General features: G+C 42.2%; 1 protein-coding gene across 1 annotated transcript; it reads left to right on the top strand.

Moving 5' to 3' along the window:
- Positions 1 to 6,578: 6,578 nt before the first annotated feature.
- On the top strand, positions 6,579 to 10,487 carry gemin2 (gem (nuclear organelle) associated protein 2). Its single transcript, XM_075447663.1, has 10 exons — positions 6,579 to 6,827; positions 8,021 to 8,105; positions 8,288 to 8,377; positions 8,568 to 8,627; positions 8,720 to 8,833; positions 9,012 to 9,056; positions 9,153 to 9,221; positions 9,616 to 9,726; positions 9,960 to 10,018; positions 10,195 to 10,487. Exons 1-10 carry the CDS (start codon positions 6,706 to 6,708, stop codon positions 10,241 to 10,243), a joined length of 804 nt encoding a protein of 267 aa, XP_075303778.1. The 5' UTR covers positions 6,579 to 6,705; the 3' UTR covers positions 10,244 to 10,487.
- Positions 10,488 to 10,633: the final 146 nt, after the last annotated feature.

Raw genomic sequence — 10,633 nt, 5'->3', positions numbered from 1 at the left:
TTTAGGTTATTATCATATTCAGCACAGCATACCTGTTGGAAATGGCTCATAACAAGATAAATAAAAGCTTATAACAGACTGTCACAAACATTAAAAAATGTGCTAATAAAGTTTTGGAGATTATTCTCTCTGTGAGTCCCAGTTTGGCTTAGAAAAACCCAAAAAGTAAAACACACCCTTTTATCAAGTATGCTCCTCACACATAATTATCCATGTAGATTAGAGGAAAGTCTATAATACAAATGGATGTCGCTTGCCAAACAAATAGCGTATACATTCTATCAGTAGATTATAAACAAACTCTTTCAGCTCTTACTTTAACGGTAAACCATATGAGGAACCCCCTCACTGCATGAGTGTGGATGGTGACGTCCTCAACCACCCGATGAATGAAGTCCAGACTTTGCCTGATTACTCCTGGAATTACAGTCACACTTATCATAACCTTTTGTCACAATTATATTGATGAAACAAAATATCCAAATGTCTTATCTTGGTATAATGTGTTGTACTGTTGCAGGAGCGAGGATGCTATAATTAAAACAGCCCTCCTTCTCTGATGTCATTGCATATTTTGTCTTTTTATGTTTTCCTGAATAATACTTGGGTTATGCATACCTTCCTGTGGCTGTGGTGATCCTGGCTGAGTGTGAGGGCCGGATGCTCCCTCTTCTTCACTTCCTTTATCTCTTCTTTCCTCATCCACAAAGTTATTCTCTTTAAGTTTGCCACCACCCATCTGATTGCTCTCCACTCTCTTCTGCTCATCTCTGCGGATGTTGTTGTCTTGGTCAATTGACGAGTCTTGAGTGGAACACACACACAGCCTGATTGACTCATCATACATGAACTTCCATATTAAATTCGATCAAAATATCAATCATATCAGCCATGATGGTGAGACAAAAGAATACCTTGATGATTACTGACATCTGACATTCCTGTGTTGAAAGTTTTTGTCACAGTTTTCAATAACATTTCCAGCTTCTGAAGTGCACTGAGCATTGTGATCCTTTGTTTGTCTTCCTGTGGTGCATCAGTGAGCCTCATACTGGGAGCGAGCAACGTCTCCCTGTGGTGATTCAGAAGCCTCTCTATATCTGACAATATAGACCGCTCCTCTTCTCGGTTTTCAGTCACGGCCTCTGAACTCACCAAAATGTAATCTAAAAACTGCAGCTTGTGTTGCCCAAGAAGTTCCATCAAAACGGCCGTCTCATCGGCGTTTATGTGGACGAGAAGGTTCTTATAATGTTTGATGAGGGCTTTTGTTTGGTGGGGTGCGTCTGTGGTTGAAGGTGCAGTATGGAGAACGGTTCCGGCAGCGGTTTGAGGCTGCTCTGTGGGAGAGGCTGTGTACGCTTCTTCAGGATGGTGTGAATCAGCGGTTGAGTCTAGTTCTTGTTCAGGAGTCAAAGAGGCTTCGGGCTGTGAAGTCTCACCTGATTGTGTTGACCCCTGAGGTTCAGTGGTGGGTGTTTGGCTAAAAAAGCCAAAGGCATTCTTGAAAACACCGAAAGCTCCTCCAGTCTCACTTTCTGAGGCTCCAGTTTGTTCAGATGTCACAACCTGACTTTCATTGGGCTCATCGGGTGGAAGTGGAAGTTCTCCTCCACCTCTGTGGGAATCACTTCCAAAGGTTTTACCATTAGTTTTCCTTGTTTGCCCTTCAGAGTCATCATTCCCAACGTTATTTGATGCTTCTTCATCAGAATCTATCGCCTGCCTCTCTCCTGTCTGCTCTGCAGGATCGGTTTGCCCTCCCGTCCACGTTGCCCCTTCACCTCCTGAGCTTGCTCCATCCTCTGAGGCATCTCCCTCCATCACTGCCCCCTCATCTCCATCTTGACCACAGTGCTCATTTGAACATTCAAGGCTGTCATTTGCCTCATGATTCCTCTGCTGATTTTCTGCAGCCTCCTCCCCCTCCATCTTTCCATCAGTCACTTCCTGCACCTCCTTTTGTTTATCATCTTTCTCCTCTCCCTTCTCTTCTTCCACCTGTGGGATTTCTGTACGCGTGACTGTTTCCGTAAACGAGCTGATATCATCTGGTGTCGCTTTCTCATTGCTTTCTAATGCTGGCCTACTAAAGTCACTCTGAATTATTTCCACCTGCACTTCTTGCATCTGTCGTCCTTCCTTAATCTTCTCATGTTCACTTGACTCCTCAAATTCCTTTGACCCGTTCACCCTGACCTGCGTTTCTTGCGCCATTATCTCTTCTACCTGTTTCTCCTCTACCTTTAGTTCATCCACCTCATGCTGCTGGTCTTCTTTTGCCTTATTTGCCTCTTCTTCTCCCTTTAATTCCATCACTTCCTCTCCTTTCTTCTCCCATTTACATTCTTCTATTTCTTCCTCCTTTGAATCTTCCACCTTCCTCTCCTCCTCCCCTTCTGATTCCTGTTTCTCCTCTTCTTTTATCTCCTCCTTTTCCTCCTGCTGTTCCTCTCCCTGTGCTTCTTCCTTAACCTCTCTAACTTCTATCAGCTTCTCTTCTCCCTTTAATTCCATCACTTCCTCTCCTTTCTTCTCCCATTTAAATTCTTCTATTTCTTCCTCCTTTGAATCTTCTACCTTCTTCTCCTCCTCCCCTTCTGATTCCTGTTTCTCCTCTTCTTTTATCTCCTCCTTTTCCTTCTGCTGTTCCTCTCCCTGTGTTTCTTCCTTAACCTCTTTAACTTCTATCAGCTTCTCTTCTCCCTTTAATTCCATCACTTCCTCTCCTTTCTTCTCCCATTTAAATTCTTCTATTTCTTCCTCCTTTGAATCTTCCACCTTCTTCTCCTCCTCCCCTTCTGATTCCTGTTTCTCCTCTTCTTTTATCTCCTCCTTTTCCTTCCGCTGTTCCTCTCCCTGTGTTTCTTCCTTAACCTCTTTAACTTCTATCAGCTTCTCTTCTTCCTTTAAATCCTCAACTATCTCATTTTCCTTCACCTCCATCGCCTCTTTCTTTTCCCCTTTCATAAAATCTTCCACTTTTCCACCCCCTGCTTCCGTGTGTTTTAGATCACTGTCGCTTGAAAAGTCTTCCTTAAAGCCTGATGCTTCCTCGGTTTGTTCATGCTGATCTTTCACTGTTTCCTTCTGCTCATCTGCATCTCTAATATCTTCTTCACTGTATTCAGTCTGCGGAGACACAGAAGCCTGATTTATGTTTAGCGTGGCTTCATCAGAGATTGTTCCTCGGTCTTCCTCTGAGGCATTCCCATACGGACTTTCAGCACTTTCACTAACAGATTCCTGAGAGCTGTCATCCACACCTTGTGTTTCTTCTTCCTGACATAACTCACCATGAAGGGTCCCTGCCTCTGCGTTATCATCAGTTATAGTGACAGTATCTGAGCTTTTATCATTTGCTTCAGTTATGGGAGGAGTAAAACTATCCTCGGCTGGGATAAGATCCTTTTCCTTCTCAGATGATGAGAAGAAAAGCTCACTCTGTCCACTTATTTCCTCTGTTCCACCGCTAACCTGATTCTCTTCTGCTGAATCCTCAGTTTGATTTCTGAAAACTTCTCCATGAGGCGAGTCTGTCTCTTCATTACTCTCTTCTCCTTTCTGATGTTCTTTCTGATCTTTCACGAACACATCAGTTGTTTCTGCCGAGTTATCGACCTCATCAGTGAGTTTGATCCCCTCCTCCTCCACAGCGTCTCTGTTTCGATCTGTTTCATCCTCCTCATCTGTACCTACAGGTTGTCCTGAAGAGTTTAACCACGATTCATCTAAACTGTGCTCAGGCTCAGGTGTTATAAAATCCTGATTGTCACTTTTAGTCTTAATTTCCTCCTCTCCTGGCTCCCTTGCATTCTCCATTGAGTTGGGCATCAGATGATTTTCATCCTCTACTTGTACAGATCTTGCCTCCTCTATTTTAACTTCACCTTCTAAATTTTCATCTCTAGCATCACCTGTTTGGAAAAAGCTGCTAATCATGGATGACATTCCACCTTCAGGCTGGGATTCTTCCTCTAACTTAGTATTAGCTGAAATATCTTTGTGATCAACTTTTAGTCCGGCTTCAACACCTGAGACACTGCTCTCCCCTCTGGCTGCATCTTTATTATCATCAACTTTATTGTCATCATTAGCATCTGTCTCTGCAGATGAAAGATTTTGGTCCTTTGGTGGTTTTTCCACCTGTGATTCATTGCCGGTCTTTTCCTCCTCTGTCGCCGTAGCCTGGGATTGACTAGTATCCACAATCACTGGTTCAGCTAGTTGTGCTAAGGTTGCATTCTTTTCTTTCTCATTTCCTTCACCTTTATCAACTTCAATATTATCTTTTCCAAAGCCAAAATAGCCCCCAATCCCCATATCCACCCAAGAACTATATGCTGGCTGTTCCTTTTCTTCCTCACCTTCTCCCCCACTCGCTTCATGTCCTGGATCCTGATTGGCTGATCCAAACCCCAGCCTATCTGACAGCCCATTCCTCAACCAACCCAATGTCCCCGTCTCTTTTTCCTCCTCTTCATGTAATTGGCTGCCCTCCAGGTCCAAAGACATCCTCCTACTCCTAAATGTTTCCGCAGGCTCTTTTTCTTCATCCGTTCCTCTTTCTTCGTCTTGCTCATTTTTTGCTGCATCGTTTTTTTTCTCACCCCCAAAGCTGAACAGCCCAGTCAAAGTTGAAGCAAATGAATCAGAAGTTTCTTCAATATTCACACTTTCTTTGGCATCATCTGGCTCCCCCTTTCCTCCAAAGCCAAGCCATCCCGTCACAGAGGAAGTGAGCGACTCTTCGGCCTCGGCCTCTTTCCTCTCATCTCCCTCCTCTCCTTCTGCCAAATTGTCACGTTGCTCCTCTTTAGACAGACCTAACCATCCTATCGCTGCAGAACCCAGCCAGGAGGGGGAGGAGGAGGGAGACCCACCTTGTTCATTTACAGTCGCAGGAGTCGCATGTGCTTCCTCATTAAGTCCAGCTGCATCACCAGCATTTTTGTTTTCACCTCCCTCTGCTTCCTGTGCTGCAATCGAAGGTCCCGTAGAGGCTTCTACAGACCCGTCAGCGGTTGTGTCGTGAGTGTTTGGGGTAATTTGGGTAGTTTCTGACTCCTGAATTTGGATTTCAAGATCACTGTCATCATCAGTGTCCAGATGAGAGGAGTCAATAAGATAGCCAGACTCATCCGTACAGAAGAAATCTGATTTCTGCAGAAAAAGGAAAATACAATCTTAGAAAATGGACTGAAGAACAAATACAGCTACAGTAAATGGTCTACAAAAGCATCTTACTACTTATTCAATCTCACTTTGTATGTACAGAACTTAACAGCTACTGAAATTACCTCCGTCTCAACTACTTTCTCTGTAGTCGCATAAACCTGCTCCTCTTTCACAGCATCCTTTGGGAAATATCCAAACTGTTTGTCAATCTAAAATGAAAAAGAAAGTGCATCATGCAAAAGAGCAAATGATTTAAGATGCAGGGCTTTAAATATTTAAGAAATCATTCATCATCTCAATCCGATGTTAAATTTAATGTCTCCATTTTTGTCTTTGAAACTGTGCATACTGTAAAAAGACTCTTAGCCCAGGAGCTTCCAAATGTGTGTTTGCCAGGCTCGCATCAAAAGCAAAACAGTATCAACATCACAACTAATCAGTATTCAAAAACCCCGGCTGTCTGCATGATAATGGAGTCTTATCTCTTCCTCTTGTATTGGGTCAGTTCTTCATTATATTCTGCATTACAAAGACAGATGAGGAAAGAGATAGAGATGATACATACAGTGCCTGCCCAGAGGTCTTCCCTTCTTCCAGTCAGTTTGTGGTAAACAAAAATGGTGTCTCCCTGTCTGAAGTTCAGGAAACGGCAGTCCTTACCACGATGGTTCCTGGTTGCTTGCACTCTGCTCATCATGCCTACACACACAAACACGCACATAAGGGCAAAGAGATACAGGCAAAAGGTGATGACGGTTATCAACAGAAAGCTTAATACATAAAGGACAAGAGCCTGTTTATTAAACACATTAATCGTATCAGGAGGGTTTGGACTTACTTTCACACTCAGAATCTCCACATATCTTTAAGTCGGACAACAATCCCACATTAAGATGAGGCAAAAGCACAAAAGCTGCACCAACAATCCACAGGAATCTACAACCATGAGAAACATCCATTCTTGGTGTTTTAACAGGAGTGTATTAAAAGAAAATTCCCATAACGGGGTGGAAATAACTCTGGCCTGTTGTGCTGGCAAGTGGACATTGCCTCTGTGTTGTTGCTGTCACGAAAGCTCAATGGCAAATGAAACGGCTAAGATAAGATACAGGGCTACCATTGAGATAATCATTAACATCCCAGAGCTGCTTACAGCACAAATCATTATCTGCTCCCTGGTCAAAGGTTTTTTCTTTCTTCTAAAGATTTATATGTGAAGGCAAACTTGACACTTTAGGAATCTTTAGGGTGAAAAATGGCGACAGATAAATGTTTGGCGGGCTGAAATGTGGACATTTTTGTGGACTTAGTACTACAGTATTTCGACAAAACTAACTTTAGCGTCTGTAACTATGGCAATGAATCTGGCGCGCACAAATGACGTCATCACTGCACGTTTACAAACAAGATGGCGCTTAGTTTGTAAGCGCAGATGTGAGAATCTGTTTCGTCTTCACCGTTTTGGTCGTTTTGTCGGTATTTTATTTGTACTCTACAATCTTTTGAGGTAAACGTTAGTTGTCAGAAATGAAGTCGGACGTGGAAGAGTTGATGCCGAGGCTGCTGCCGGTGGAGTGTGGAGACAGCACCAAAGATCTGGACCTGACTGGACCACCGAGGAACCCCCAAGAGTACCTCCGACAGGTCCAGTAGGTCCACCCCTGACTGTCATTGCTTCTGTCGGGACTGTGGAGAATCAGTGCAGCTCTGTGTGGGCCAGGCATGCGTTTCAGCTCAAATACATTCAGGACAGACACTGTCTAATTCAGAAATCAGAACCCTACAGCTAAATTGTACTTAGAATTAATATTCTACACACAGATATGACGAAAAAAATGTTTTATTTCTTAGTTGATCATTCTGACTTTGTAAAACATACCTTAACATTCTTTAAATCAAGTTGAAGAAGAAACAAATGGACTTACTGTAGGGGTAATGGCTGCCATCTCCCCAGGTCCTTTACCTGAAATCAGCCCCCCATCATCAGTGATGGAAATGTGCTTGTTTTCTGCAGCCAGTCATCTTTCTGTGTTTCACTGCCCCAAACTAAAGTTCCAGGATCACCTCCTCTGAATATCACTGTCATCCAACCATCCACAGTCCATGGCTGATTCTCTTCAGCCCACGATTTAACACAATGTTTCTGCCTCTTTTTCATGTCATTTGATGGATATTTTCTATTTTCAGACATATTGCTTTGAGTTTTCTGTCTTGACACTTTAAAGTCTGCCTTGGTTGACTTCCTTTTTACAGCCTTCCTGATTTTGTTTGTACTTGCTCCAAATTGACTAGAATCAACCAGCATCTTTTGCAGTATTTTGCTGAAGAAACTTTCTTGACAGAGTTTTATATTCCTCTGCATTGTATTGACTTACGACAAAACACTGTCTCTTGACTGCAGTCACTTGCATGTTTATACTTGTGCAGGTGGCTGTGTGGTGTTTATATGATCTCCCATTGTCCAGAAACATTCATGTTAAGCTAATTGATGATTCTAAATTCACCCTGAGTGAGTGTGAGCGCGCATAGGTGTCTCTCTCTGGTGCCGTGTGTGGCGACCTTTCCTGGGATTGAATTGAGAATCATTGATAAAAATTACAATACTTTTATTATCTTTTAAAGTAGGTTTCACAGAGCCAGAATGTTCACTTATTATATCATAACTGTTTTTTCTTCTCTTAAAAAAAGGCTGAATGAACATTTTATTTGTATGAAAACATCATATTAATTTAAGCAGCTCTGCTGTCTGACCCAATCGCTCATAACAACTAATCAGAGCGTGGTCTGCCTCTCCCCCAATTTAGCGTGGGCTCTTCTTCTTTAATTTATTCCCTTGTTATAGGTTGGAGGCGTCACTGTGTCCAGAGGTGGTGGTTGCTCAAATCGACCCAAAGAAACTTAGGAGGAAGCAAACGGTTAACGCATCGGTAAGTAAATACCTTGGGAGAGACTGTGGCTGATGCGATGTGGATGGATGGAAAAATGCATTAAAATTTTTCTTTAAAGTAGTGTAATGGTATAAAATTACTCCCAAGATGGGTGGATAGTAGCTCAGTTCAAGCAGGTCCTAAATTAAAAAGAGCTGACGTGCTGATTAAAATGTGTGCAGGTGGCAGGTTGTGATGCCGCGCCGGAAGGTTTCTCCCCGAGCCTCAGATGGCAACAGCTCCAAGTCAGCAACTTCTCTGATGTCAGACAGGTAAGAAAAAAAGAAACGTTTACAGCGATGTTTCCCTCATCGTGCAGACATTTGTAGAGCCCAAATTCATATTTTATAACTTAAATTAGCTTAAATTTCAACCAATTTAAGCTAATTTCATTTTGAATTGCTTGTTTGCTTTTAGTTCTGGTCATAATTCTGCTATGTTGGTTTTTTTTAATCTTTTCAGAGCATCACAAAGAACAGGAGACACTGGAGTAGCCACACACTGGATGACAATGTACAGATGGTGAGATGCACTCACATTGGATGTTTCCATGTTCTTCAGTTTGAGGCATAATGAAGCTGAGCATATGTGGTGGGCATTTCTTTTCTTTTCAGCCTAAGCTAACAGATGAGGAGGGCTGGAAAAGATTTTGTTTGGGGGAAAAGGTCTACCTGGGCACAACATCTGGCCTCACAGCTGCAGAAGAGCCAGCGCTGGATTACGGAAAGGTTGTAAAACTATTTGATACTGGAATAAAGATTTATTCAAACTAGTGAAAGTTATGAAGTTAAAGTGTTTTACTTGTTCCACTAAAGAATAAAATCATTACTGGCTACAGTAGTAAGCTTTTAGTAGTTTGTGTTGAACATGATAAATATTAGAAGCTGCATTTTTCTCATTGTTCAGGTGGGATTCCCTCCCTTCTTAAGCATTGTAAGCAGATTCAACCAGGTAGGAGGCGCCCCCATGTTGGCATTCATAAAAACAGCCCAGCAGTCTGATCATTGTTTAATATCAGTCTGATTTCTCCCGACTCTCCGTCTTCAGTCCACGGTTCTGATGGTGTTGGACATCCTCATCAGCTGGTTCGAGGAGCAAGAATTTGCTCCACAGTTGGTGAGTTTGTTAGATTAAATCACTCGACACTTTTCAGCGCCAAAGGCAGAAGGCTCATGTTTAACGTCATTAATCCTCCATCCTACAATGCACTTTACTTACTTTAAATGCCTATTTTATGTTTAGCTATACCTAGTTTTTCACTATATGTCTATTTAATGTTTAGCTATGTGTAATTTATTTAGCATACGTCTTTGTCTTCACCATGCGATGATGGGAAATGTAATTTCGATTGCTTCGTATGTCTGCTACATGTGAAGAATTGACAATAAAGCGGAATTGAAATTGAAATGTTACAAACTGGACTAGCAGAGTGTAAGACACGCTAATGCTCTTATTGGTGCAGAACTGTCTTATCGGTATGTTAAAGCAGTGTGAAATTGTTTTCCAACAGGGTCGCTGGTTGTATGCTTTGTTGGTCTGCTTGGAGAAGCCCCTGCTGCCTGAAGCCCACTCCTCCATCAGACAGCTGGCCAGGAGATGTGCCCAGCTCCGCAGCATGCTGGTACACCGCCTCACTCCTCTGATTAACACCATTAATGTCCCGTGTATCCATCTGCTTTTAGTGCTGAAATCTCACAATACTTTAGACATTTTTTGTTAAAAAGGAATATTCAGAATAATCCAAAGGTTGTTGCCCTTCTCTTTTTGTATAACTTTAAACACAGAGAGCCAGGTGTTTCTCCATTTCTCTGTCAGAATGTAATACTAATCTGTTAGTCTTAAATGGTTTTACAGGACAGTCAGGAGGATGAGAGATTACCAGCCCTTAACCTGCTCATCTGTCTGGTTGCCAGGTGATTTCAAAATGTCTAATGCTTCATCATACACATGAAGGCTGCTATATTCAGTCCAATGTAAAGAGTAAACATTTAGTTAGTGGCCTGGCATCTAGTTTGTTAGAAGTGATGATGCTTAATCAGTATGATGAGTGGTGTCTGCTGAATTTTAGATGCTTTTGTTTATCCCTCAGATACTTTGAGCAAAACGATCTGGCAGATCAGGAAGTGAAAACGAGCTGAAGTGTCTCATCACGACTGGTTGATGAATGTGGAGAAAGAAGAGTTTTGAAACATCTCAATTGTGCACATATCCACATCGCTGTGAGGCTCACGTTGGGATGGACGATCCTAAATGGATGAACCAGGGACAAGACTTTTCTATCTATAAACGGAATTTGTTTACTTCAGCAGCCTTTTTGTAGAAAACAAGCTGAGCTTTTTGGGAATTGAGTTGGAACTATTAAAGATTTGTTTAATATACAGTCGTGTAAGAGAACTGCTTGGGCGGACAGTCGGCGAGGACTTTACTCAAAATAATCCTGATATCTGTGATGATCTCACATCAAACCTGCCAGGAAATGTAGTTCAAAAACTACAATTAAAGATAATTTTGTTAAACGATCAACTTGA

The sequence above is a fragment of the Odontesthes bonariensis genome, chromosome 17, assembly GCF_027942865.1.
Source record: "Odontesthes bonariensis isolate fOdoBon6 chromosome 17, fOdoBon6.hap1, whole genome shotgun sequence".
In the NCBI taxonomy this organism is placed as follows: domain Eukaryota; kingdom Metazoa; phylum Chordata; class Actinopteri; order Atheriniformes; family Atherinopsidae; genus Odontesthes; species Odontesthes bonariensis.
The sequence above is the reverse complement of the archived record's forward strand: the minus strand, read 5'-3'. Positions and strand labels throughout refer to the sequence as shown.

What these genes read in the sequence shown, in the direction of transcription:
- gemin2 (XM_075447663.1), top strand. Translation starts at nt 6,706, where the DNA reads ATGAAGTCGGACGTGGAAGAGTTGATGCCGAGGCTGCTGCCGGTGGAG. An exon ending in GAGTACCTCCGACAGGTCCA is followed by an intron (nt 6,828 to 8,020) that starts GTAGGTCCACCC and finishes CCCTTGTTATAG; the next exon opens with GTTGGAGGCGTCACTGTGTC. An exon ending in TTGTAAGCAGATTCAACCAG is followed by an intron (nt 9,057 to 9,152) that starts GTAGGAGGCGCC and finishes CTCCGTCTTCAG; the next exon opens with TCCACGGTTCTGATGGTGTT.